This window comes from Durio zibethinus, chromosome 21 (genome assembly GCF_047325235.1).
Source record: "Durio zibethinus cultivar Kanyao isolate XHJ-2024 chromosome 21, ASM4732523v1, whole genome shotgun sequence".
Taxonomy (NCBI): Eukaryota; Viridiplantae; Streptophyta; class Magnoliopsida; order Malvales; family Malvaceae; genus Durio; species Durio zibethinus.
This window is the reverse complement of record NC_143182.1, coordinates 6,023,799-6,050,594: the sequence shown is the minus strand read 5'-3', so window position 1 is coordinate 6,050,594 and position 26,796 is coordinate 6,023,799. Positions and strand designations below refer to the sequence as shown.

The window sequence follows — 26,796 nt, the reverse complement described above, 5'->3', positions numbered from 1 at the left end:
TTTAGTGTAGTAAATTTAGATTTTTCATTTTTGGTATGTGATATGACAATTCATTATACAAATTTAGCCTTAAATTGTATTCAACAATAGCAATTTCTTGGTGAGTTTCATATATATATATATATATATATGTCATAAAAAAAATCCTGCAACAAATTTTACATCAAAACGGAAAGCTGATTTCTCTGGTGAGACGCAGCGTTTCAGTCACAACGGCGCTTGTAGAAAAAAAATTTTAAAAAAAGGTTAGATCATGGATGAATGCGTTATGCGGTCCTCGGGAAAGCTATAAATATCAAGCAACGACAAATCTGCACTGATTGCACTTCCTCTCTTCTACTATTTCTGGCAACTTTTATTTATTTATTTATAATTCTGGGTTCACTCTCTCCTTTTATTTATTGGTTTTTCAGCAATCAATTTCAGCTTCTCTCGCTCATATATAGAATCCAATGCTGTAAGTTCTACTTTCAATTCCTCTTATTTGCTTCCTTTCCTTTATTCTTTGCATTAATCTGGGTTCATTACTACCACATATGCTTCTTTTGTGAACTGGGTCATTGTTATTAACTTCTTATATTTCAAATTTCCCATAATTTCTTACACTGCGATTTATATGGGGTTTTCTTGCTTTTGTTTTTCATATAGATATATCATTTTTCTGCATTCTCTATGTTCAATTATTTATTTATCTGACTGCTTTTTCACGTTGAGTGCCTGATGTTCTACGATTGCCTATGCTAACATGAATTTGATTGCTTTCTGTGTCTGAATGTTTTTAAGGCCTTGGTATCTAAAACCAATTAAAAGAGTTATTTTGTCTTGGTTTACTGATTCAGTGAGCTAACTCTTTTCTAATTTCAAACAGAAAAACGTCTCAAATTCAGTAAGGAATATTATCTCCTTGTCTGGGAGGATTTTGTTCTGCTTTGTTGTTCAGAATCATTCTTCTGCAAGAATATATGGCAACTCTTTCTCCATCCCTTACAATAGGGCCCCATTGCCTGAACTTTGGGGCCAGTGAATTGTCTAAATTGTCGGTTGTCACCCATTTTCTTTGTAAAAACAAAAAGGGACAGAACCTTCAGGGAATAGATGTAGGAAGAAATCTTTTCCCTAGAAAAGTTGTACAAAATGCCGTGCAATCTCCACATTGGAGTCTTGATTTGAGATGCTTTGCGGCATCACAAGTTTCTTTTGAGCAAACTGAACAATCATTTACTAAAACTAGCCAAGTTGATGAACTTAAAAACCTATCGACTTATCTGTTTAGGACAGAAATTGGTGGTCAGGTCAAAGTTTTTGTTAGAAAGAAAAGTGTCAAATATGTAGTTGATATTGAAGTTTCATCCCTGCAATTATCCAGTGATGAAAGTCAGCTGGTGCTAAGTGGGGGAATATACAGATCTGATCAACATATCAAAAACAGGATCATTGAAACCCCATTTATAGCAAGGTCTTCTAGTGAGTTGGCACTTGAGTTCGAATTTGAAGCTAAAGAAGTGCCATGCTACTTCTCATTCTTGCTGAAAGCCTCCTCAGGTGCAAATTCAAGTCGTTTGGAAATCAGGAGTCATAGAAAGACTAGTTTTTGTGTACCAATTGGTTCTGATCAAGGGTATCCTGCTCCATTGGGTCTTTCCTTTTCATCTGATGGTTCCATGAACTTTGCAGTTTATTCAAGAAACGCAGAAAGTTTGGTCCTGTGCTTGTATAATGATACTGCATCAGAAAAACCTGCTTTAGAGCTCGATCTTGATCCTTATGTTAATCGAACTGGTGACATTTGGCATGCTTCAATTGAAGGTGCATGGACTTTTGTGAGCTATGGGTATCGATGCAAGGGGGACAGAGACACATTTCATGCAGAGCGTGTTCTTTTGGATCCTTATGCTAAAATAATTGGTAGTTCCATTCCTAATCATTGTGAGTCTGGTCTGCTCCTGAAGCATCTTGGTCGACTATGCAAGGAGCCTGCTTTTGACTGGAGTGGTGATGTTTTTCCAAACATAGCTATGGAAAAGTTAGTAGTATATCGGTTGAATGTTATGCGTTTTACTGAAGACAAGTCTAGTAAGCTACCTGCTAATGTGGCAGGAACTTTCTCTGGTGTAACTGAGAAAGTACAGCATTTAAAAGATCTTGGCATCAATGCTGTCTTATTAGAGCCAATATTTACATTTGATGAGCACAAGGGACCATATTTCCCATGTCATTTCTTTTCGCCAATGAACCTGTATGGGCCTGCTAATGGTTCTGTATCTGCTATTAACTCAATTAAGGAGATGGTTAAGAACATGCATGCCAATGGGATAGAGGTCTTCCTGGAAGTGGTTTTTACCCATACTGCTGAGGGTCGAGCCCTGCAAGGACTTGATGATTTATCCTATTATTGCAGGAACAACATTGAAGATTTAGAAGCTAGAAATGCTATGAATTGTAACTATCCCGTTGTTCAACAGATGATTTTAGATAGTCTTCGGCATTGGGTGACTGAATTCCACATTGATGGCTTCTGTTTCATCAATGCTTCATGTCTGTTGAGAGGGTTTTATGGTGAACATTTGTCTCGCCCTCCCTTGGTTGAAGCAATAGCTTTTGATCCACTGCTCTCCATGACTAAAATCATCGCAGATTGCTGGGATCCACAGAACATGATGCCAAAGGAAATTCGTTTTCCTCATTGGAAGAAATGGGCAGAAATGAATTCAAAGTTTTGTACTGATATAAGGAACTTTTTGAGGGGTGAGGGTGCTCTGAGTAGTCTTGCTACACGGCTTTGTGGGAGTGGGGACATATTCTCAGATGGACGAGGCCCAGCTTTTTCTTTCAATTTTATTGCCAAGAATTTTGGACTTCCTCTTGTGGACTTGGTCAGCTTTTGTAATGCTGAGTTAGCTTCAGAAATAAGTTGGAATTGTGGGGAAGAAGGACCTACAACTAAAACTGCTGTTCTTGAAAGAAGACTGAAACAAATTCGTAATTTTCTCTTTATTTTGTTTGTTTCGCTGGGTGTTCCTGTTCTTAACATGGGGGATGAATGTGGCCAATCTTCTGGAGGTTCCCTGTCATATGATAGCAGAAAATTTTTAGATTGGAATGCCATGACAACAGGTTTTGGTATTCAAACAACCAAGTTTATCTCATTTTTTAGTTCGCTTAGAATGAGGCGAAGCGACCTTCTTCAGAAAAGGAGCTTTCTCAAAGAAGAAAATATTGAATGGCAAGGAATCAATCGGTCTCCGCCAGGATGGCAAGACCCCTCCTGCAAATTCCTGGCTATGACATTGAAGGCTGACAAAGCAGAGAGCCAGCTGAGCTCTGAGGCTTCTCAACTGAAGGGTGACCTGTTTATTGCCATTAATGCGGCTGATAAAGCAGAGAGCATTATTCTACCCCCACCTCTTCAAGGGATGTCATGGCGTCGATTAGTAGACACATCTTTACCATACCCAGCTTTTTTCTCAGCTGATGGTAAGGCTGTTCCTGAGCAAACGACAGGATTAGTTGCTTATGAAATGAAGTCTCACAGCTGCACTTTATTTGAAGCCTGCGCTGGTGGTAGTTAATGTATCCCCCTTTCACCCTCCATTTTCTTCTTCGAAAGCTTTGTAGACCGGTAAATGATAGAGGTACAACCTTCTTTTTTGTGTCGTTATATTTGCAGAATAATTGTGTGACAACAGATTGAAGCATGCAAAACTGGATGGTTTGCAAGGTGAGCAATGCTGTACATCCACCAGTTTCTTTTCAATAAATAATAGTTTAAACTAATTGTCTGTCCATTTACGTTCTAATGAAAAATATAAACTTCAGCTGCATAAATGGGCCAACTGCATTCAGATTTTCAGTTAGATAAATAGGGTGATTTTGATTACTTGAGACTGTTGGATTTAGTTTTAGAAAGGTCCAGCCTCCAACTCAAACCCTTAATGAGAAAACAAGGGCAAGTCATTTCTGTAGCTCCCAGTAAGTTTCTGGGAACGAAACTTCTGTATTGCTAGGAGGCATCATGAATCTGGAGAATGAAAGGAAGAATAGAAGCTTGCAAATCCATGTTGTCCATTGCGACGATGCATTCCACCTGTAAAACCAATAATTGCTAGGCATGATAAAACCAGTGATCTGTAACCTATACTATATACTCCTACAAGTACATATGCCATATCCAACTATGGGTACAAGATTCATTGGATCTTCCAAGCCAAAATCTAACTATGCAGAAGCTGATGAGGGAAAACTGGATGCCTTTTTTCTCCTGAACCCCCAATAATCAGGCTCCCTCTTTCACCCGAAAACAAAAAACTAGAGCTACCACTTCAAATTAATTGCCAAGTCTACTAGAGTTTCAACTCGGTGTGTGGTTCGTTTTTTCTCCTGTTCCTTCAATCTTAGTGCAACAGATTCTGGATCAAGCCCTTGTGCGCTTTGTGCTTCATTTTGTTCAGATCGAACCTCTTGTAGCAAAGCATCAACCTCTCTTACAAAATCCACTCTCAGAAGAATATCATCAGCTTCAAGTGGCAGTGACAATGGCCCGTGATGCTGATAGAAAAGTCAGGCATGATAAGTTAATTATAAGGTTCTTGTTTCACTATAACATTTATGAGCAGGTCACTGCATTCGCTAATTGAGAATGTCTTTATACATTTTGACTAAATTCACGATGCCTATTTAACAAATTGTATTTATATGCATTTTGCTTTCTATGGTACTTCAGAAAGGTATAACTTTCTCAGTGAGCTCTTTTCGACAGGCAACAAGGACAGTGCCTCAATGCCACTTTTTAGCTAGCTTGGTCTCACGAAGAAGGCTAGAACACTAGGCTCTACAAGTACAGAGGCTAAGATATAATAGATAGGCATACATTCAGCATAGAGAGAAGCATAATAATAGAAACAGCTTAAACATAAGATGTTAGATTTACTCATGAATATGATTGCATTTTCAATGTCATATGTATCATATCCATATGTGCATGTGGCAGTTCATAATTAAAAAAAAACACAACCGCATGCATTTCTGTTTGCAGCATACCTTATCAATGTCAAATCCAGCTGGTACAAGGACAGTAAATGGATCCTCCCGTGGAAAAGCATCAGCCATGCGTTTTTTACATTCCTTCAACCATCCTTCATCGTCAAACCCATCATGCATATTCAAAAGATCATTGAGCAGTCTCATGGCAGGAGTAGCCTCCCGTTTCAGTATCTCGGTCTAAATTATAAAGTAAAACTTAGATTTTGTCAATTGTTTAGTAGTAATTGTTTAACTACAGCAAGAATTTAAATAAAGGCAATGGAGGTGAGAAACAAAATATTCCCTTACTGCATGAGATGAGCTGGATCCACATACTCCAGCAAAGTAGAGCAATTCAGAAAATTTTTGACAGGTTTTATCATTTTCTGTAATTTCTAGGTGCCTCATATTAGGCTCATTCCCAAAACCTCATTTTGCTGTATTAGAATGGATAACTGTTGATTATAATCGTATTGCGATTTGTCTTACTGATCAAATTCGAACTCAATGAAGCAAATCCAAAACCAACCATATCCATGAAATAAAATGATTTTTCAAGGTGCTGACAAATATTACAAGGTTCAGGGTTGGAGGTTAAAGGTTAATGCAGATAAAGAATAATTGATGCATCAGGAAGCTTTGGGTATTTCTGAAGATGATCGCTAACAGACAGAGGCATTTATCAGAAAATGAGATAGGATTCAAGATTTTAAATACTGAACATCAAATTAGTCTGGCATTATACATGTTAAATTTACAATCAAATAATTAATATAAGTAGGATGATTCTCTGAATAGTCATTGCAAGTTTATCAACATCTGCAAACCCCCTAAACAGAATTCATATTCTCATTGGTAATAAAAATATTTAGTGCAGTGCATACCTCAACTCTTCTGTATAGGAGATCAAGACTCCTAATGGCATCCTTTTCATCCTGGAAAAAGTTCAAAGTATTAAATTGATACACTAGAGAGAGAGAGAGAGAGAGAGAACCTAAGGTCACTACATGGACTACATAACACATTGTGAATAGAATTTATTTTCGAAACCCTTCTTATCAGGCACTGTTATGGTAAACACAACATTCACAAGGCTGATTCACTCCAATTGCAGGAATCCCCTTAATTTACATTGAAATAACAATATAGATGAGGCCCATAAGGATGTTTGCTAGAAGAGTTTGCATCATGGTATAAGTAAACTCATGTACACATAAAAAATTAAAAGTCCAGGTCTAATGCTACAGTGCTCAAACTTGAACACAAGCGTCAGGCTTTTATCTACGTCTGGGACAGGTATGATCAATTTTTCATAATGTTTTCCATATATATGTGTGTGTGTGTGTGTGTGTGTGTGTGTGCGTGTGTGCGCGTACATATTATATAACAAATTTGTAACCAAACAACCATAACTGCTCAAGATGTAAGCTGTGCGACGAAACAGGTTCTTAAGCCAGAGTAACATAAGATCAATGAGTATCTTTTTCCCCCAGGGGTACGAGGTCCCTTTTGAAAAGAAAAAAAGCATCTACTCTTGGGCAACAAAGTTTGGGTTTAGTTTCCATGTACCTAATCAACAAGTACGCCATGCTTGGTATAGAAAAGACTAACTTAATTGCTTGAAGGATCTGATTACTGTTACTACTGTTGTATTTTTCTATACCTCGAGATGATTTTCCAGGGTTTTCAAAAACTCCCAAATTTTTTGAGATACATCAAACTTTCAAATGCCCAGAGTGGGATCCAAAATTTGTTTAAGTTTCTTATGAGTTACTGCAAACTTTTGCAAGGACATGTAAAATCTCCAAAAGAAAGGCTCGCTGGAAAATAGAAAAAAAAAAATAGGCAAAGTTGAGTGCTGCCAAAATGGAAAGGTACTACAAAGTAAAAACCCACTTACATCACGCCGAGCAAGATCAAGGCGATTCCATATGACCATTAGCACAAGTTCATTGAGTTCACCTCTCTCCGCAGCCTCCTCAATTTTCTGCATTAGAGTAAAGTTAATCAATGGGCATGACCATCAGCACAAAGTGACGTCAATAAAATGTTCAGTTTCTATTTACGATCAGAGGGAGAAAGATAACTATGGCAATTCCGTGCCCTGGTGTTTATAATCAGGTCAAATTAGGCTATTCTAAGAGTTTCCAAAGTTTTACTTTAATTTCTTTTTCTTTTCCCTATTTGAGATGTTTTACTTTAATTTATTGAAGACAAAGATGGTAAGAAGAGCATTGTAAAATTTCTATGCATGCTTAAGCAAAAGAGTTCCCAAGCCATCAATAGATACTGTTCCTATCTCCAAGCAGCATCTTTGTCCAAGTTTGGGTGTAAGATATCATGAGACAACTTCATTTATACCAAAAAACCTCAGATTTTTCTCAACTAAAAACATGAACGTGTCACTAAGACATTTGGCAATTGCTGTTGAACCTCAGAGAAAACAGCTGGGCTTTTGAGTTTCCACAATGATGCAAAAAGGTATAACTTGACGATATTATTCTTATCCTTGTTAGAAACTTTACCAGAGGAAAATAAATTCAAGTTAAACATTTCCATTATCTGAAAACCTTATGTTGAGACAAAATCAACTAGTGGTAATGAACTGGCTCCTGTGTCTGCAAACATAAATACAAAAATATTACCTCTTCCACCTCTTCTTCAGCCCTAATGAAGCTTGAAACTAATTTTCTTGCTCTTCTGACATCTTCTTCTGGGTACCCCATCAAACGCAAACCTATTTCACGATATTCTTCAATCTTTCTTTCCTCTTCTTCCTCTTCCTCTCGACGTCTTCTATGCAACTCCTTTGTTTTTTCCCGTTGTCTGGCTTGCCATTCCTGACCAAGATATATATCAGTGCTATTTTCTGACTAGTCATTACAAACAATTCAGCCCACCTGCCCTGATGAAACATCAACAGAATCTACACCTAGACATTGGCATGTGTACGTCTATCGTAAATCAAACAATGCTCTAGGGCCAAACTTATCAAATAAAAACACACATCCCAGTATCCTGAAATATTTATACATTCATCTCATAAAGAACAACTCTTTTAAATTTCAGGTATATGAATATGTAATCAATGAATTTCAGGCTACAATTTACATGTCAAATGGTTAAATTAGCAGTAAATAGACCACATTGTGAACTCTGTCTGGACACAAAAGTGGACAAACCTGAATTAAGTACCACAATTTGGTGAGTAGTAATTGCTTCTCTTTTTTTTTTTTTTGACAGAGAGAGACATAGAGAAGCAATAACTAATTTAGACGTGACCCATAAATCGCAAAACTTGAGCACCCATTTATCAGTGTTAACCAGAGAGTAAAAAGTAAAAAAATATAGGGGAAAAACAGGGAAAGAAAAAAAAGAGAAACATACATCATCGTAATACTCCTTCGGCATCCCTTCCAGAAGTTGTTCTTCTTTGGGCATACTCCTTCTCAAAACTGCAAATTATAAGTTGTTCAAAAACCCAACAAAAAGATAAGGACTTTTGAGCAAATAAAAAAAAGGCTTGATTGATTCTCTTTCTTTGACAGTAGAAAAATGAAGTTATAGGAAGTAACCTTCTCCAGATGGGAAAATGGTCTTGAAACGAGAGAAGCGCATGTTAGTGGGTGGAAGCAAGGGTGGCAAGGAGGGTGCGCAGGTTAGAGGGAACGGCTTTGCTTCCATATGTGCTTCCGACAACTATCAGACTGAGAGCACAACACTTCGGAGTTCGGATATTTCCGTGGGTTGCAATTGTTGGACTTATGATATGCTGGCATGTTAAATTTTATTGGCTGTTTTAAAGATACTGCACAAATCAATTTAATTAAATTCTGAATTAAAATGGTAACTAGTTTTTGCTTCCTCAAAGTTATTACGTAGTATTCCTGCCTTTGGAAAAAAAATATTCTTTACTTTGTAATAATAAAAGTAAAATAAAAAAATTTATGTTGTAATAATATAATAATAAATTTATTAAAAAGATTTTATTTTCCTGGAAAAAATTATTTATTTAGATTACATGCTTTTGTTTTTATTTTTGGTTTTGGCAAATAAATAAAGACAAAAAGAAAAAAGAAAAAGAAAAAAACTTAAATTGAATCAATCAACTAGGAAAGAAACAAAATAAATTATATATAAAAAAAAAAAGACACACACACACAATCTAAAGATAAGAAAATTACATATACTGAAATTTAATTTTCTCACACCAGCTGAATATTATCTCTTTTTAAAAATGATTTACATAAATTAACTAACTAAATTCAACAAAAATAAAGTTGGTTCAAGCGCATGGAAAATACATGTTTTAAACCATATTTACAGGAGTTATTAAGATTAGTTTTCTTCAACTCCCTGTTAGAACTCTACATGCAATGATCTTTACAGGAAAGGAAAGCAACAGCAATAAATCCACTTGGAAAAGCAAGCAAAGCAGCAAACAAAGTTGTCTATGCTATGGGCTTGTGACAAAAATTCAAACTCCAATTTCAATAATAAATTCAGCTGCTGCACTGGCAGCTCCGAGACCACCTAGTCCAAGCAAAGCCATAGCCAGTTCTTCCTCGTTCCACTGCCTCAATCCATTGCTCAGCCTTTTCAAAACATCAACATTGACGTCCAAAACCCACTTCTGTGTGCAGCCTACCATCAAGCTCAAAAACCCTGTTACATACGCACGCCAAGTGGCATAATCACATCCGAGTGATATTTTACCATCAACTGCACTCGCAAGAAATTCCAAGTGTGCTCCAAGAACCTTTGGTCGACGTTTTGATGCTGGTGAGGCCGAGTCCACACCCCATGCAAAGGAACCACAAAGCACTACAAAGTATGCAAGTGCATAACCCCCAAGCATGGCAACTACAGCTCCAGGTTCCCCGCCTTCCTGCTCTGGTGTATGGGTTGATATAAACCATGAAGGTAGCGTTTCTTTGATCAGCGATTGGACCAAACTTAACCCACCAGATAACCAAACCAATGCAGCCCCTAGTGATGCAGCAAGTTTGACACGTGCCATTGCTGCACCAAGAGAAGCTTGCCCATATCTCAGTCCAAACTTTGTCCTTTTCAATTTCTCCCTAGGTAACCCACTACTGGCAATATCTCTTACAGAATACATTAAAAGAGAGACAATTTCTTCTGTCATAAACATGATATCTCTGACTGATCGATACACTCTTAAGTACAGAATCCCCGGGGCAACTGGAGACATTCCTCCTGAGAAATGAGAACCAAATCCATGGCCAAGGAGTGCACCCACTCCACCGTTACTGTAAATGGTAGAGGGGCTTAATCCAAGAGTAGATGTGAAGCAACTCCTAAGAAGTTGAACTACAGCATCGCTACTGTGATGGAAGACGGTACGAGAAGCAGAGAACACAAGGAAGTCACTCCAACGCTTAACCTTCTGAGCCCATAGTGACGCTATGATGGGCATGCAAGGCCATGGGCAACCTTCAGCCAGGGAATTCAATGCTGGGCCAATTAATATAAGGAATCGGTCAGAGAATTTATCAAGTTTATACGTTATTGTGAGGCTAACAAGGGCAGCCAAGGGCAGAGGAAGCATAGCCGGAGAGCTCCCCCCTGCAAGCAAAAAAAAAAAAAAGAAGATTTGAGACATAACATTAGCTGACAAATTTGTCAAATCATAAAATTCCCTACACAAGCTTGGAGTAAAATTCATCTTTCCAACATTTTTAACATTTCCAGGATCCTGCTAAATCACTGGCGGCAGATCTGTATCTAAAGTACATGTAGGTTGATCCTAATTTTAGATCCACCTTCCATTCATGCTTCCATTCAGCAAGAAAAACACAACCACACACACATAAGTGGGCAGTACAAATGGTGCAACCTTTGTTCAAAAAGTTACTTCTGGAGATGCATCTCAATAGACAATTATCATATGCCCACAAACTAATATTCAGCAAGGGGGAACAAACATAATGGTACAAGATAATACCTACGGCAAGGCTTGGGACATCAACACCAGTGGCAGCTATAATTTTTTTGATTTGCTGCTCAACAACGGATAAATTTGCTGCTGGACTTGGCCAATCTGATCCATTCATAAAAACTGGCTTCCATATACCTCGTGTTACTTCAGCAGAAAAGTAGCTGACAATGGTTGCCAGAGTTGCCGGAAGGAAATCAGCAAGATCTTTGAGTCCTGAGATATTTCAGGCAAAAAAATTATGTTGCAAAGGAATAAAGATATATGGAAGAACAGGATATTACCATTTCCATTGTAAATTGATTACTTCAGAAATGCAGCCCATGCACTGTGTTTATGAAAGATATAGAACACCTCATCAACTTAAATAGACTGTTTACATAAATCTAATGTGCAATTGATTGGATTATGCCACAAACAGTTTGCAACTACTTATTATCACTATATTGCATTCCCCTTATTTAGTTTTCAGATATTAATGTAGATATTGTCAAACTAGATGTGATATCATGTTTTCAAATAGGAACAAACTCACAACAGCATAAATTCAAATTAAACTTCTGCATAATACAGTGGCCCCAAAAACACTTCTGCACAATACCAGCAATTAACCAGAGGGTCAATTTACAAAATTACATCAACTCCAACCGAACAGAAAGAAGCGTCTAAACTTCAAATTCAAAAGTTATGCCTGAAATTTCACCCTAAGCATTATTATTAACTTGACAATAAGATCTATTAGTATCTTCCTTAGTAAGCTCTTGATATACTGTTATCTCTAATTCAAGGTATACCAATATATTTTCCATGCATATGACTGCTTTTAAGCAAGAAAAAGAAAAGGGACAAACCCGTCGCCAGTTCACGGGGCGAGAGTTTTCCATGGGCACAGGCTGTCAGAGCTGCATCAAGCACATATGGAGTTGCTTCCAGGATATCCCATGCAGGCACTTTTAGTCTCAAAGATACATCCTCGGCTCCAGATGCAGAAGAATTACTACTTCCAGAAGTTGTAGAAGTTAAAGACTGACCACCCCAGCTTACCTTCCTGAACATCATATTGAGGAGTGCATCAACGATCTGATGAACAGTGGTCCCTTGCACAAGTCCTGACAGGGTGGAAGCAATACATTCTTGATGCTGCCGGTACCAGCATTTCAACTTGGGAAAGGAATCCATAAATATGAGTTCCATAGAGAAATTTAAAATTTTTGACAGCCTTTTAATTTTCAAACGATCCTTTGGTGATTTTCCAAAAGCTGATAATTTAGAGTTTCGAACCAACAACAGATAATCCGGACTTAGTTGGGATCCCACTGGTGTTGTGTCTCCCATCACATGATCAAGAGGGGGATGATGAAACCTCCATAATCTCAGTAGAAGAGTAAATGCATTGGTGAACACCGCATGACTAGTCAGGTCTTCCCCTGTTGGAAGAGTCCATGAAACATTGGGAGCAGTTGACCCAAAAACCTCACAAAGGGGCATTAATGTACCAGCAAGTAGTGGAACCTGACAAGAATATCAAATAACATCAGTGCATGAAGCACATATGATTTCCCCTCCCAACAGACAACCCTTTGCTATCCTTTCTTTTCTTGTGTGGATGTGTGCACAAGGCATGCCTCATTATTCATGCAACTTATTGTCTCTGTCAAATGCGGAAAGGAGCTGACTAATTTTTTAATGGTCCAAAATTAAAAAGATGTTACTAAGGAAATCCCATCAATTCTGCACAGATTGGGAAAACCCATGTATCATTTATTTGCAATATAAAAGAGAAGGATCTTTTAGCAAACTTGTTCAAAAACTAGCTCCATTGACCTTTTTTCAATTCATATGACAGACAAGAATATTCACATATAAGTCTGTAGAAAACATGGATCATGAAAAATAAAACCTACAAAGCCATGTAAAGAGAAGATCTGGACGCAGTCTACAGGTGATATTCCAACGAGAAGAACATTCAAAAATGGAGCGTAACTGATCAAATGGCTCTCACTTCCGGAATTATTGGCAGGAACTGGTGGTGACAACAAATTTGTAATGAAGAGAATGGCATTTTCCTACAAACAAGCAAGACCATAAAAAACCCAACATTAGTATGAAGAGAAGAAAATTTAAAGAAAGAAGGGATGAACAAACATCTGATGCACTCAAGAATTACAATGACAGACTATGTGACTGTAATGCACCCTGTAGGAAGTAACCTTCTGTCAAATTACCTGTACATTCCAACCACGAACTAGAGATGCCCCACAAAGAATGCTAGCAGCAGATATCTTCTCATCATCTGAACCTTTGGTTGCAATCTCAAATATTTTCTCGAGCTCTGCTAAGCTTCCATCAAATCCATGAGCGTAAATTCAGTTGCCTTAGCACTGGGTAAATTTACAAAAAAGAACATCTCATATACCTGGCTTCAGGAAAAAGAAGGTGGTAACTGAAGACCAGGTCATAGCCAATAGCTTACTGGGTACTACAGTTAATCAGTCAAGACAATTTCAGTCCCCACCCAACACACAGTCACAGAACCACACAATAATGAGATAAACAGCTGGTATCCGTGGCATGGAGACATACATTTCTAATTTGTGTATGCATGTATTTATTTACACATTGTTTGTAGGAACTTAAAGTATGATAAATATATATATATATATATATAGGGTAACAGAAAGTCAGAAAGAGAAAAAAGATGATACATTGAAGTTGAAACACAGTATCTCTAAGCCACCTTAAAACTAATTAACTTCAAAATGAAAAAACATACTAACGTGGGCAGTAACTGGAAAAAATATTAAATCCAAATTCCATACAACCAACTCCTGAGCTGTATATAATAACCATAAGGTAGAATGATATAACTGACTGGTTGGCATCTTTCTTCCATCCAATTCATAAGCTCCCAAATCTAGATCTTTAACTATAATAATAACATAAAATAGTAGGATCACAGTTCATTCAAACTCATACAAACAAGCAAAAAGAATAACCATATGTGTAAGCCAAAAAGGCAAGCAAATAAATTAAAAAAATCAAGTGAAAACAAAAGGCATTCCGGTAAAAAGAATGGTATAAGTAACTTATACAACTTAATGGATGAGGAACAGCAAATATGAAAACTCTCATAAAAACCACGCATTCCCTTTCAATATCAGAACATAATAAAGATTAATAGATGGATCTATTCCATGAGTTTTATTATGCTCACCACAACTGAGCAAAGAAGTGGAAGACAACTCTTAAACTGATGGTATTATGGTTCAGAGTTTGATGTTTGAGTCTACAGCCCCATCTTAGAGATTTGGGACAATGAAAGAAAAAGGTTACCAACTAAGCAACCACCTTACCCTCACCCTTTAGTAAAGCAAAGGAAAAGAAAATCTAGAGGAAATATATGTTGCAGCATACCTAGAAGCTGGAGTTGCAGTCAAAGCACTTATCAATGTCGCAGTTAGAGGGGATCCTTTCATCAGTGATGACCAACCAGGCACTTGACTCGGAACACTACGGGGTATATTTGCATGTGCATTTACATAGCCAGGCCAGACATATGCGGATGTGTCCAATAGATTTCTGGCAATGCAAGCCTCAACAATCAGATGCCGCATGTTTCCAGCTGCAAGGAATACTTAATATTATAAAACAAACCAAATTAAAACTATTACATGACATGAAAAAATAGGAAAAAGCATTGGCTAGAAAAAACAAAAACAAAATTTAAGGAAAAAACAGCTACAAACAGACAGAAAAGAGTTAGAAAATGAGACACATAAAATCTGTCTGACATGAATGAAGAGAAAAAAAATCAAGAAACTTTTCAGAAAAGAAATCTGATATCTAGAGAGAAGGAAAGAGAGATTCATGATAACCATGCTCTACCAGAATAATTCAGTCAAGAAAATCAACCAGATCAAATAATCAAATCCCCTATTTAATTGCATGATTGAATTTTATAAGAGAGAATAGTTGTGTTGAAATTTCACGAAATTTTGAAATGATAAAAAAGTAGCAAACACTCTTGCCTCGTGAACTTCTCACTAGAAGTCTGCACTAAAGTCGACTTATGCAAGAACATATCCCAAAACAGCCTTAATAGATCAGTAACTTTCACATATCAAAGATGAAGTATAGCAATGCTTACAGCAATTGATGGGCATGTCATTAATGCTCATGCCCTCATAGTACCCATTACCAGCTGTGAGACCAGAAATAAACATAATTGCTTTGGCAGCAGCCTGATTGGCTACTGAATGAACTGATTGAGGTGGAGTCAATAAAGCTTCATAATCGCTCAACATCTGTAAGCTGGAAATTAAATCCTTACGACATCTTGCAGGGGCTTGTTTCTCTTTTGTTTGATTGGTTGGGCTGCAATCACTTTCATCAATCAATTCACTTTCCTCTTCCTCAACAATATTGGCCACCACAAGTGGGGTAATAGACAATAACATGCACAAGCAGGTGTCAAGGCGAGGTACAGGACCCTCACTAATGTCCCTTTCCTATGAAACAAATAAAATAGAAAGGAAAGGAAAATCAGTTTAAACACATGAAATAGTTGGCAAAAGATTATTGGAGTAGAATGTTTTCTAGATCATAATGTATGAGCTTCTTTGAAATAGAATTTTGCCTTTCACAAACCAGCCTGCACCTATGATGAACTAATCATTTCTCAATATCATTTTCTCCTAGCATACAGCGTGATTTTAATATTCCAGTCTTTCCAGAGAAAAGGTGTATTACCTACTTGGTTGTCACAACAAATCATGTTGAATTCCCTCACACATTGACAAGAGTACAAGACCAAACCATAGAACCAAATTTAAAGTGGCTTTTAAAGCAGAAAAGTTGGAAGCCACAAACACAGAAGCTTCTCCGCCAGCACCATACACACACATCCATCCATGTAGATACATGCATGCATGCATAAATGCTATATCATACATTTATGTATGTACTTATGTATGTATATCTTCAAAAATTTTCTTCTCAGTACAAAAGAGAAGAAAGATGGTCGCAGGTAAACAAGAGCTCAATCACACAAATTCTTACCCTTTGAACAAGCCTCAAAGCTGCAATCCATAGACCAAGAAATGTATCGTGCCATGTTGTACCATTGACAGCCTGTAAAGCCTTAAATAAACCTGCAAGATTGACTCTGCCTTAGTAAAATGATCAAGGAACTAGAGCCTTTTCTGCTTCAAATAAACCAATGAATAGAGCATCCGAAGACCTTTATTAACAAGTACCAGTAAGTCTTTCAACAGCACCAGTTGCAGCCACCTGTGATCCATCCATAGCATCTTCAAGAAACAGGTCAATAGGAAGCGAATGTGCAGAAGGACTAGTTCCGTGACACTGACCAAATGAAGATGTTAGAGACTTGGAGCCTATGACAGCACGAAACTCTTGTTCTGATATTGTTTTACATTCCCTAGACAGAACTTTACGTGTATCAGATGTCAGCTGCAGCAGTGTCTCTGGAGTTATATGTTTTGAATTCCTCAATACCACTGACTTTGCTGCAAGAACTTTTAATTGCTGGATGAAAGCTCCCCAGTGTGATGGCCTAAGAAGAGGAACAGAATATAAGTGTTAGTCACATCTTACTCAATTAACTCGTATTACCAGGATCCCACACAAAGTTCAGTAAATCAAATCCTTGCACCAAATGATGGCATTACATAAAGTGAAAAGGCACCACATGAACTGCTTCTTTTTTCTCATTGCTCTCTTATTCATAGGATATAATTAGCACCATAATGCCTCAAAAAATTAATAACAGGTATAAGTACTTACATGTTTCTCTGTGCCAAGAAAAGAATCCTTGAAGTTACTTTATTTTGCAGAAACTCCCCAATAATCTCAATAGCCATCATAGTATTTCCTTTATGCAGCACATCATGGTGCTCATTTCTCTTCTCATTAAAGTTATCAGCATTATCTATTTCCATGTCTTGAGGTACAGTAGGCCATATTGATCTCTTTTCTGGTGTAAGTTCCAGTAACCCTTCATCATCTAGTGATGCATCAAGTAGTTGCCATACAATTGAAAAAACAAATTCAACTAGAAGTAGACCAGGTTCAGACACTTGAACGCCAAATATCTGGGAAAGATGAAGAACATCATCTATTGATTTCATAATTCTGCAATTTCACCAGAAACTTGCATTAATACTATTGCAGTTGCTTATCCAAGTGTCCCTGAAAAGATATGAAGTGATACATTGGCAAAGGAGAGAAGCTCTACAATCAGATCCAACCATTTTCACAAAATAGCAGCTGAAATTTAGGTTTCATTATTTTCTTAAATGCTATATAGTTTTCTTTAATATATTCTAGATAATAATATGTCTTCGATAATAAGATAAAATAAAATGCAAAATAGATATGATGAATCTTGGATTTATCATAGGCAATAAAAGAGATCAACTTGAATGGCAATCTTAAAGACTTAAACAAACTCTACTTCTATGGAAAAAGGGGTGGGGGTGAAATTGAAGCTTACTTTTGATAATTTGGTCCATTGATTTGACATTTAAGTGAAAAGGCATGTCTCCTAAGCAGTTCTATGTAAAGCCGATATGCTGCAGGATGGAACTTACGATTTGGAATGACCCTGTCATAGACACCAAATGGAATCATTTTCACTAGAAATATCACATAAGTAGGCAGCATCCAAGCAAAATCATGACTTCACAGGCCACCCATTGTTAGACAACATATGCTGGTGGACTTAAAAGTTAAAGACAAATGTTTTGGGCAAAAAACCCAAAATATAGCTATTTAATGATCACAATCTAATATATAATTTCAAAACCAGCAGAGAGAAAAAAAAAAAAAAAAACCACAGAAATAAACCACCAAAAAAACACATTGTCAGATATCCTCAAATTTTTTCGTCGCACACTAGCAATTGGGCATTTGAAAACAATCTTTTGAGTCATACATATAAAAGAAAGAAAAACAGAAGCAAATACTATAATTAAGTATAATCTTTCCTGATGAAACAGGATAATGAGTTTATTTTGTTAAGAATATTGGCATTATCATATTTATACATTGATTAAATAAGGCTATAACATGAAGAAAGGCAGTATGAATGAAAAACAGTTTTTATAAATAGGTCCTTTGAATGATGAACACATATACATCATAACAACTGACCTTGGCCACACCTTAGCACCTCTCATACTTCCCCTAAGGCAGGAACTCCCAACATACATACATAATACATAAACAAGTACGTTTGCTCATACGTATATACATGCATACATAAGTATGTAAATATACAACTGTAATTATCTTGTAAAATGGCAATGCAATTTAAAACAAAATTCATAATAGGCAACCGGGGGTATGGCTAATTCTTACACGACAAAAGCTCACAAAATCTACAGCACGCTATATTCCATGAACTGCAGAAGCTTATTGTGTTTAGAAACTTAAACTAAGGCCTTCAAAAACCGTGATACTATCAACTTCAATCCCCACTCAGCTCAAAAACCCAAAACCAACCAATACAGACATACAATCACCCAAAAAAAATACAAAAATACCACAAAAATTCAAACGATGTAGTCACACATATCATCAACCCCATTTTTTTAAATATATATAAACAAAACAAAGGGAACGGACCTAGTAGAGAGAAGGGCGAGAACGAGCATAGGAGGAACGAATTTGACAGTCAAGGCCTTCTCTAGGAACTTCCACGTGATGGGCATGTGATTATCCCAGCAGATGTGGGAGACAAGGAGGTGAGCTAGGTCGATTGAAGGCAAAGAAACCCCAGCCGAGTTAAGGCTAGAACTGAGCTGAACCGCCCAGAGAAGTGGGTCACTATTCCTGTCCTGAGCAGACTTAGTGTGCTCCAACACCGACTCCCACACCGGACCCATCGCTCGAACAGACACCGCCATGCCGGCTGCCGCTGCAACTGTCGCCGCAAGGTGGTGGTCCAGTGAAGTTTGATCTAACAGTGGACTCAGTCGATTAGAGAGTTGCGTCAAGGTCTCTTTATTGCTGTTTGTGTTAACCTTGGGTTGGGTGTTGGAACCAAAGATTATACGTGGGGACACCTTGATTGAAAGAAAATACATACATATAATGGGTTAATGGGGAAGAGAACTTATGCTTCGGGGTTTTTCTTTAGATTTGGGGAATGTGTGAAAGGGGTTTGGGCTTGCTTTTGACTCGTTAAACGGGACAGTCAAATTTGGGGCCGGCTGTTTTATTTTTCATCTGCTATTATTGTCTGTCAAATCAACAGTACAACGTTTCTGGGTTAAAATTCGATTTTTTTTTTTCAAATCGTAAAGTTTTGGCTTCCTTCTTCTACAATTAATTAAAGATTGGGAATGAGAATTAAATCTTCATGCTTTCTTCTGTCGGTGGAAAATATCCTAGATTCTTAGCAAATGCTTGTTTTGTCCTTTATGAAATCATTAAAAAATAATAAAATATTATATATACAATCATTTTATATTTGAATAATATTAATTACGATAAAATTAATATTAATAATAGATATGAAATTAAATATTATTATATAAGATTGTGGAATATATATTTGAATAATAAAAATAAAAATATTAAATTATATATATTTTAGCACTGTTTTTGATACACAAGTCTTAGATGTACTGGAACTCTAGTCCACCTTTTTCTTCTTGAGCTAGATCATTTGAGATTAATATAATATTATTATTTCTTTCTTATTTATATATATATTTTTTTCATCTTTTCAATATCTCTTTTTTTTCAAATTTGGATATTATTAAAAGGTATGGAATATCAATTTAATAAAAAAATTTTAAAATTTTAAACGTAAAAATTAAATTAAATTAAATTTAACACTTTAGTTTTAAATTCTGTAAAAGTTAAATTGGGCGATAAATTTGAAACCAAGAGAGAGAGAGAGAGAGAGAGAGTAATATTAAGTTGAGATTATGATGGATTAGTATTGGAAAAAAAATTGATTATGAATGTCAAATAATTATTGCGTAGTAAGGTAGGTTATATCATAGTTACAAGCCAATGAAAGAACAACAAAAAATAAAATCACAACGTGATAGGTGGTGTTGTTGTTTGCCCACTAATTCGATATTTAAGTCATGACATTGAACCATTGACAATTGTTGTTAATTAATCAAATCGATTCAATTAGGGGTTGACTTATTGGCCATTGGCTATTGTTATTGTACCTTTTATTGACAATCGATCGGTTGCAGCCGATATAGGTTAATTGAAAGTTAATATTTCAAATTAAGAGAGAAAATATAGATATCAGTTGAGTATTAAGGGTTTAAGAAGATTAAGGCATGTAATATTTTTATGTGAATTAAAATATGAATTTAGAAATTATGAATTAAAAAAATTAAATATGTAATGTTCTTTATATATATATATAAATTAAATAAATAAAAATTAAGAAATTAAGGGTAAATTAAAAATTTTAAAAATAATCTCATCATCAACTAACAAATTATTTTGGTTTTAAGAGAAACAGAATAAATTAAATAAAATTGTTAAATTTCTCTAATCTCTACTTTAAGTAGTAAATATAAGAATAAAAAAACAAATACCAAATTGGATAACTTTCTCTCCTAACTAATTTTTTAATTTTTTTCAAAAAATTAGAAGATTAGAAAGGCAATTACCCATCATCCTTGGCCATTTGCATTCGATAAGGTCCATAAGGATGGTTACTTGCACTGCCATTAAGGACGAAGTTTCTTAATAAAATTAACTATTTATCTTTCGGCCGCTTTGAGTGGGGATAACACTTTTATAGTTTAAAAAAATAAAATCATTTAATCAATTGCATATTTTTGTTTAGAAAATTATTTTAATATAATGATTTTTTTAAAATGAAAATAGAAACAAAAAAAAAAAAAAAGAATTACAAAAAATGTGTTCATTTGCAATTCACCCATATATATAAACATATATATATATATTATTTAACTTCTTTTACCCCATAGTACTTTGATATTTTTTTTATAAAGAATATTATTCTAAAAAGAACAAATTAAAAGATGGCACAGTAAACCTAATAACTCAACTATTGTTATATATTTTCTTTATAATTTTGTTGTTTCTTATGTTATTTTCCCTTTTTTTTTTTTTTTTTTTGGTTTATCCTTGGCAAATAAAAGCACTTGGGCTTAAAGTTATTGATTTGAGTCAATATTAACGTTTGGGCCAAATCTAAAACACAAGGAAGACCACAGTGAATTCAAATAGTTTTAAAGCCCAATGACACCCATAGAAGGGGACACAGTGGAATTTGCAGGCATCACTGATTAAAAAAGTTGAGTTCGAAACAAATGGACAGTCAGCTGACAGGGCTGCAATCCTTGCTGAAGTCCAGACACCAACACTTGTAATCAGATGTAGAGATCTCATATAGCTCATCCGGAGTCAATTTATCCAATTCCGTGGATCTGAAAGAATCAAAGCCGCAGTTAGCTTTTTTATCTCCAAGTTCTTCTACATGATGGCCTTGCCCACGCATTCTCTTGTACAGTCTCATCACAGATACACAATCTTCATATGGATCGTGAGTACCAGACTGGATATCATACCTATAAAACAATACACAATGATGCTAGAGAAAAAGAGAGAAAAAAGAAAATGAAGATACAGAGAGCAGCAGCAGCAGCAGCAAATTTCGTAATCTAAAATGTGTAATGTAGATCCTGAAATAGCAACTTGCCCTAGATATGTTTTGATAAGATGCTTCAGTGAGTGGCTAAGAAGATTTGTTTTCATCAATGGGCGGTATTTTGCAGTGTCCCTGCACAATAGAAAAGCCTGTGAAAGGGAGGACATTTCAACACAAAATTTTTATTTTAGTAAGGATAAAGATCAGAGAAAAATGGCAGGAAGGGGGAAGGGTTGTTGAGAGAATTCCATGTCAAATAATAAAGTGAAAACAAGATCAAAATCTAAAATTATCCCAAACCCTTCAACAACACCGTTGTTCCACTATGTTTGACTACACACTGCATCATTTCCTTACAAAGCCAATATATTCCTTGCACAAAATTCAAAAGTGATCAATACATAAAGCATACGATTAAATGAGACACAAGAACAACAGAGCGAGTTAATTTGTAAAGGATATCTAATGGTGCTGGAACATTGTACTAATGTTAATATCAGTATATGTTTGAGCTAGAAGTGAACTAAGTTATGCCAATGGATGAGCAAGGAAACACAAAAAATACAGCGGGTTTCATTAAAAAATACAAACACCATTTTCCACACATCCATATTTCAAGAAGGAATTTAGATGTGCTTGCTGCACTGATAGCCATTGAAATAGTTCAATATACCTCAGCAGATGGCCAGGATATTTTATTCTCAAGCAGTCCAAATCATGATGTATGCTATGACCCACAAGAAGCCTAGCCCTTCCCCCATCTAGGGGTATCCTTCCAACAGATTCTCCATTGTACAAAATTTTCATTATTTTATCTTGCACTTCATTAAATGGCATGGCATCTTTCAGATGGTCTTTTGTTAACCCCGTTACTTCATATCTGAAATATATATATATATGGAAATAAAGGAATGATCAGTAGTTCCTTTAAGATGAATTTTTTAAATCAAATACAATACGGTGCATAGGGAAACCTGTAATTAGTGACAGGAATTTGTGGTCGAACATATGTGTGCAAAATTAGATTCTCATCCTCATTAACAAGACACACCCTAGCACAAAGGTCAATTGATCCATCACTTCCACCACCAACCATTTCACAATCCATAGCAATGGTTCTTTGAACTTTAATATTGTGCTTTTCATCCATGATTGAACCTGAAGTAATAACATGAGATTCTATACAAGGCGTCATCTTTGCTCCCTGGAACAACAACATAATATTTAGGTTATATCAAGTTATGACTCAAAACAAGTTATTACGCGATATGAATGTGTTTAGAAGGTCACTATGCATAAGAAACTCGACCATCTACTGTCAACTTTAGCCAACATGCATTTATTTTTCCTTGTCATGATTTATTTTGTCACGGAACTTAAAATGACACATCCAAAATACAAAATCAAGACAAATATAGTCATCATGTCTTCAAAGGCCAAATGAAACTGATTAATATTATAGACAAATAAAGAAGGGAAGAGGGCCAAAACTCTACAGTGATAAGGTTCTATATTAGCATTTTAATACTTTCATAAAGTTTACTTACAAGGGGAACAGGAGCCGTTAGGCGGCACTTTTGTTTATGTTCATTAAGGGCAGAGGGACTACCCAAAACTTTTAAACAAAGATTGCAACCTTGGTCCCCAAAAATCTTCGAGCAATTTGATTTTGCCAGTGGACCTAAGTAAAAGGAAAGATATCAAACAATTATACAATAAAAATTTTGACAAATGAGAATGAACATGCATATTATCTTACCACTAATATGTTCTCGCACTGATTCAAAAGATTTGCAGTGCTTTTGACACACCTGACATCTAGGTTGATGAACTGAATGGTATGAGATTTTCATGTGCTCGATAAGATGCAGCTTTCTCTTAAATTGTTTATAGCATGCAGGGCATTTGTGCCTGTAAGAAAAAATAACAAACAAAGAAACTGTACCTTACTTGCATTATAAGCACAGCCAATGCATCATCGTCAAGCATAAAAAAGACAATATCAGCACAAGACCTAAATGGAGAGTTAATATCATAGAGCTTAGGTGTTGCAAGAACAAAAGGCTACTGAAGCAGCAAATTGGAAGTTTGCAGCAATATCTTTTTTCCCTAATTTCACAGTATCATACTTGAACAGTTAAACTTTAATTGCCCATAATCATGGTGTCCCTGGCAACAAAGTACAAGATTAACAAAGAAAAAAGAACTAAGAATTTTTAAAAAGTGTAGCTGAAAATAAGTAGCATTGAAATCCCAGAAAAATGGCTAAGAAATTAGTTAAAAACTCGAGAAAAAGAACTGCTAGAAAGGGATTCCCAGAAAATGAAAGGTAACAAAAAGGAAATAAAGAAATTTGTTACTTCTTTTTTAGTACCTAGAAATAAAAATCAACTAAAAACAAAGTAAATGAACCAATGACACATTTTCTTCCACATTATTTCCTACACTTTCTAAGCGTCCAAACATATCTCATCAATGAATGGGCAACGATCAGAACAAGATAAACCATATAAATATATATATATATATATATATATATAGAGTGAGAGAGAGAGATGAAACCTTTGGGTTCGGGATTTTAAAGAATCGGGTTCCGAGGCCATCTGAATTTGCTCCGAAGATGAGAATGAGGGGAAATTTTCCGTTGAATATGAACGTATGTTTTTTTATATTTTTGGAGTGAAATTTGATCAAAGTTTCTAGGGAAAATGATTCAGACCCCCCCCCCCCTATCCCCACCCACGAGGTTTAGTGATAATGCCAGTTACCCCCGAAATTGTTTTGGAATTAACTTTCCGTCTGAAAAAGTAACGTGATATAATTTTTTTTGAAAACCCAAAAATACCCTTATACCATCATCCAACTGCAATACAACCACCACCACCACCACCAGCAGCAGCTACCAGCGAGAACCAAGACACCCAGATTCTCTTTCAAGCACGTGCAGCTTCGTCACCTAAGCTAAGCCATGCATCTGTTTGATCATAAATTGAAATTTAAGTAACGGTTTTCCATGGTAATACAATGCCTGTAACAGCATTTCTCTATATATTTTGGCCACTGATGACTAACATTTTCCATGTTTGAACATATCTCCGTATATACATAGTTAATTATACGTAAAAGACACGATGGAAACTTTAAAATTTGAAGGTACAGAAAATTATTGTTGAAATATCGAATACTCAAACGGTCAATTTAGATGAATGTTGACAGTTTCATATAAATGCCTAGGAAAAAAGAATAAAAATCAAACTACTAGGATAACATAGAAAAACACTCCCGTGATAATCGATGAAGTAATTCACGTTTGGAGCAGCTCACATTATGCTGCAAGCATTAACATTATCATTACGAAATGAGTGAAAAGCAGAGTTGCCTACTGGTGGTTCCCTTCCCTCTTCTCACAGAAATCTTATGGATACGGCCACGGCAGCTTTGCTATCCGTTAAGGTGGTGAGAAGGGATAAACTGGTGGATGCTGTCCATACTACCTATATGATGGCGGTGGAAGAGTTGGAGGTGATAGTGGTGGCACCGTCGCTGCATGTGGCAGCCTTGAATATCCTGGCCTTGGCCCTCCAAAATTGCCAAACATTCTTGGTTCAACGGTACTCTTCTTGCCAATCCATCCAGCAAACCTGTGTTTCTTCTTTCTCAGGCGATGTTGTGTTTGATGCCAAGAAAGGGAGCCTTCGGGCACTTCTGGTATCGGGTCCTTAACTTCATTAAGGACAGCCTGATCATGGTCGTTAGATTCATCAGTGGTAAAAGAACATGTTTGGTTCTTTTCCTCGTATTTACAAGCAGAACAACTATTGCCTTGGTCTAGCATTTCGTTTTGAATCTTGGGGTTCTTCTCAAAGGAGTAAAGCTCTGCTTTTTTGCCAACCTTTTCTGATATTGTCTGGATGAGTATAGAGGGTTGGACAATGCCCCGAACGGACACCATTCCATTTTTGGTATCTATGTCGATAGCATACACACCTAAGTGACAATCAAACGAAAAAAAAAAAAAGGAAAGAAATCAGAAAGTATTTTAAAAGTTTTGGCTTCTTTAGGAATCAAAATATCTTATACATTAACATTCTTTCATGGAGGAAATATACCATTGATTTTCTGCAACTTTTTCTTCACCTTCTTGGGACATGCTGCACAACACTGGATATTCACTTTCAGAACACAAGTCTGCAAAGAAATCGAAAACCATGAAAAAGAAACCATGGGTACTAAACATATTAAAAAAAACAGATGCATACCGGGACATTCAGATAATCTCCCATTGGAATCTAGAGAACCTTAGCAAAACAGAGAAATATGAGTGATGGGATTAAAGGAAATGAATGTTCTCAGAAGATAGTAAGGAGAGCAGAGAGGAGTAATGTAGTTACGTGTGCCTCGAAGTACGTTGCTGGCTATTTAAAAGAAAATTCTTGATGATTTTTTCTTCTGTTTCCCTTCTTGGCCAGAAAATCTTGATGCTTCACTTAGCTTGAAAATGGAAATAATCAAGCCTAAACTTTGCTGTGCACTAGAGAAGATAATGATTTTCCGTAAATGATGTAGATTTTACGTTTTCAAAATGTCCTCAGAAGATAAGGTAACTGACATCCCACTTCTAGGAAAAAAAAAAATCTAAATCAGGTTTGATTGCCTTGAATGTGATAATTTCTAGTGCATAACCGCAGAGCTTCCAAAACTGAAATTGGTGACCGCAGGTCCGACTAAAAGAATCAAGAGAAATTTATTAGATAAATTATTACCAATTGTTGAGAGAGTCAAGGCAAGTTGGTATCATATAGGAAATTAGGAATGGTAAAAACTACTAATCAACAAGGAATCTCTTCTGAAAAAAGAAAATTACCATTACCAGCTTACTAAATTTATTCCTTGGATGGTAAGGAGTCATGTTAATTGGGAAATTATTGATCTGATGAAATTGAAACCCTATAATTAATGTCAACAAGTTCAGCTCTTGCTATTGATCCAAGCATTGCACCAAACCAAGTTCCACGCGAAACATTTCACAGCAACACTCTTGCTACACACTTTGCACAGCCTATATTTCAGACTTCATCCTCAGAATTCGTACCCAACAATCGACATTTCACAGCATCATAACTAGCTACCAGCATTGTACACG

General features: G+C 36.1%; 4 protein-coding genes and 1 pseudogene across 14 annotated transcripts; 1 reads left to right on the top strand and 4 right to left on the bottom strand.

Moving 5' to 3' along the window:
* Positions 1-148: 148 nt before the first annotated feature.
* LOC111305172 (isoamylase 2, chloroplastic pseudogene) lies at positions 149-3,785 on the top strand (annotated as a pseudogene). 2 transcript variants are annotated; one of them, XR_016331719.1, is made up of 3 exons: positions 149-457; positions 869-3,570; positions 3,668-3,785. The product of XR_016331719.1 is annotated as an isoamylase 2, chloroplastic pseudogene, transcript variant X2 (transcript). The 2 variants fall into 2 exon arrangements; XR_016331718.1 differs by having other exon boundaries at positions 869-3,785.
* Positions 3,786-4,045: 260 nt separating this feature from the next.
* PAC (pale cress protein (PAC)) lies at positions 4,046-8,793 on the bottom strand. The gene is made up of 7 exons (XM_022902438.2): positions 8,595-8,793; positions 8,407-8,474; positions 7,665-7,859; positions 6,920-7,006; positions 5,904-5,954; positions 5,038-5,217; positions 4,046-4,545 (listed from the first exon to the last, which is right to left on the bottom strand). Exons 1-7 carry the CDS (start codon positions 8,701-8,703, stop codon positions 4,312-4,314), a joined length of 924 nt encoding a protein of 307 aa, XP_022758173.2. The 5' UTR covers positions 8,704-8,793; the 3' UTR covers positions 4,046-4,311.
* Positions 8,794-9,185: 392 nt separating this feature from the next.
* Positions 9,186-18,977, bottom strand: LOC111305171 (mediator of RNA polymerase II transcription subunit 33B-like). 4 transcript variants are annotated; one of them, XM_089751066.1, is made up of 12 exons: positions 18,626-18,977; positions 17,493-17,603; positions 16,784-17,131; positions 16,234-16,553; positions 16,037-16,128; positions 15,126-15,486; positions 14,393-14,612; positions 13,204-13,318; positions 12,883-13,044; positions 11,830-12,490; positions 10,988-11,194; positions 9,186-10,608 (listed from the first exon to the last, which is right to left on the bottom strand). In XM_089751066.1, exons 1-12 carry the CDS (start codon positions 18,904-18,906, stop codon positions 9,497-9,499), a joined length of 3,990 nt encoding a protein of 1,329 aa, XP_089607192.1. In that variant the 5' UTR covers positions 18,907-18,977; the 3' UTR covers positions 9,186-9,496. The 4 variants fall into 4 exon arrangements, with proteins under 4 accessions (XP_089607192.1, XP_022758168.2, XP_089607194.1 ...); XM_022902433.2 differs by having other exon boundaries at positions 14,393-14,600; XM_089751068.1 differs by lacking the exon at positions 17,493-17,603.
* Positions 18,978-21,147: 2,170 nt separating this feature from the next.
* On the bottom strand, positions 21,148-24,420 carry LOC111306077 (Exonuclease family protein). Of its 2 annotated transcripts, XM_022903982.2 has the most exons (7): positions 24,216-24,420; positions 23,413-23,564; positions 23,201-23,334; positions 22,628-22,857; positions 22,327-22,533; positions 21,705-21,785; positions 21,148-21,573 (listed from the first exon to the last, which is right to left on the bottom strand). In XM_022903982.2, exons 1-7 carry the CDS (start codon positions 24,254-24,256, stop codon positions 21,324-21,326), a joined length of 1,095 nt encoding a protein of 364 aa, XP_022759717.2. In that variant the 5' UTR covers positions 24,257-24,420; the 3' UTR covers positions 21,148-21,323. The 2 variants fall into 2 exon arrangements, with proteins under 2 accessions (XP_022759717.2, XP_089607279.1); XM_089751153.1 differs by lacking the exon at positions 24,216-24,420 and having other exon boundaries at positions 23,465-23,564.
* A 387-nt stretch (positions 24,421-24,807) lies between these two features.
* LOC111305169 (heavy metal-associated isoprenylated plant protein 37-like) lies at positions 24,808-26,664 on the bottom strand. Of its 5 annotated transcripts, none has more exons than XM_022902431.2 (5): positions 26,524-26,664; positions 26,045-26,377; positions 25,913-25,951; positions 25,763-25,841; positions 24,808-25,640 (listed from the first exon to the last, which is right to left on the bottom strand). In XM_022902431.2, the coding sequence occupies exons 3-5, from the start codon at positions 25,934-25,936 to the stop codon at positions 25,144-25,146; spliced, it is 600 nt and encodes a 199-aa protein (XP_022758166.1). In that variant the 5' UTR covers positions 25,937-25,951; positions 26,045-26,377; positions 26,524-26,664; the 3' UTR covers positions 24,808-25,143. The 5 variants fall into 5 exon arrangements, with proteins under 5 accessions (XP_022758166.1, XP_089607282.1, XP_089607280.1 ...); XM_089751156.1 differs by having other exon boundaries at positions 25,913-25,942; XM_089751154.1 differs by having other exon boundaries at positions 25,763-25,951.
* Between the last annotated feature and the right edge of the window lie 132 nt (positions 26,665-26,796).

Coding starts and splice junctions, on each gene's coding strand:
- PAC (XM_022902438.2), bottom strand. CDS start 8,703: ATGGAAGCAAAGCCGTTCCCTCTAACCTGCGCACCCTCCTTGCCACCC. Junction 8,475..8,594: donor CATTTTCCCATCTGGAGAAG/GTTACTTCCTAT, acceptor TATAATTTGCAG/TTTTGAGAAGGAGTATGCCC. Junction 4,546..5,037: donor CTGGATTTGACATTGATAAG/GTATGCTGCAAA, acceptor CTTTTCTATCAG/CATCACGGGCCATTGTCACT.
- LOC111305171 (XM_089751066.1), bottom strand. CDS start 18,906: ATGGCGGTGTCTGTTCGAGCGATGGGTCCGGTGTGGGAGTCGGTGTTG. Junction 17,132..17,492: donor AATGGACCAAATTATCAAAA/GTAAGCTTCAAT, acceptor GTGAAATTGCAG/AATTATGAAATCAATAGATG. Junction 16,554..16,783: donor TTCTTGGCACAGAGAAACAT/GTAAGTACTTAT, acceptor TCCTCTTCTTAG/GCCATCACACTGGGGAGCTT.
- LOC111306077 (XM_022903982.2), bottom strand. CDS start 24,256: ATGGCCTCGGAACCCGATTCTTTAAAATCCCGAACCCAAAG. Junction 23,565..24,215: donor TTAAAATCCCGAACCCAAAG/GTTTCATCTCTC, acceptor TTTTTCTTACAG/GCACAAATGCCCTGCATGCT. Junction 21,786..22,326: donor TATCCTGGCCATCTGCTGAG/GTATATTGAACT, acceptor TCTATTGTGCAG/GGACACTGCAAAATACCGCC.
- LOC111305169 (XM_089751154.1), bottom strand. CDS start 25,910: ATGCATCTGTTTTTTTTAATATGTTTAGTACCCATGGTTTCTTTTTCA. Junction 25,641..25,762: donor AAAGTTGCAGAAAATCAATG/GTATATTTCCTC, acceptor ATTGTCACTTAG/GTGTGTATGCTATCGACATA.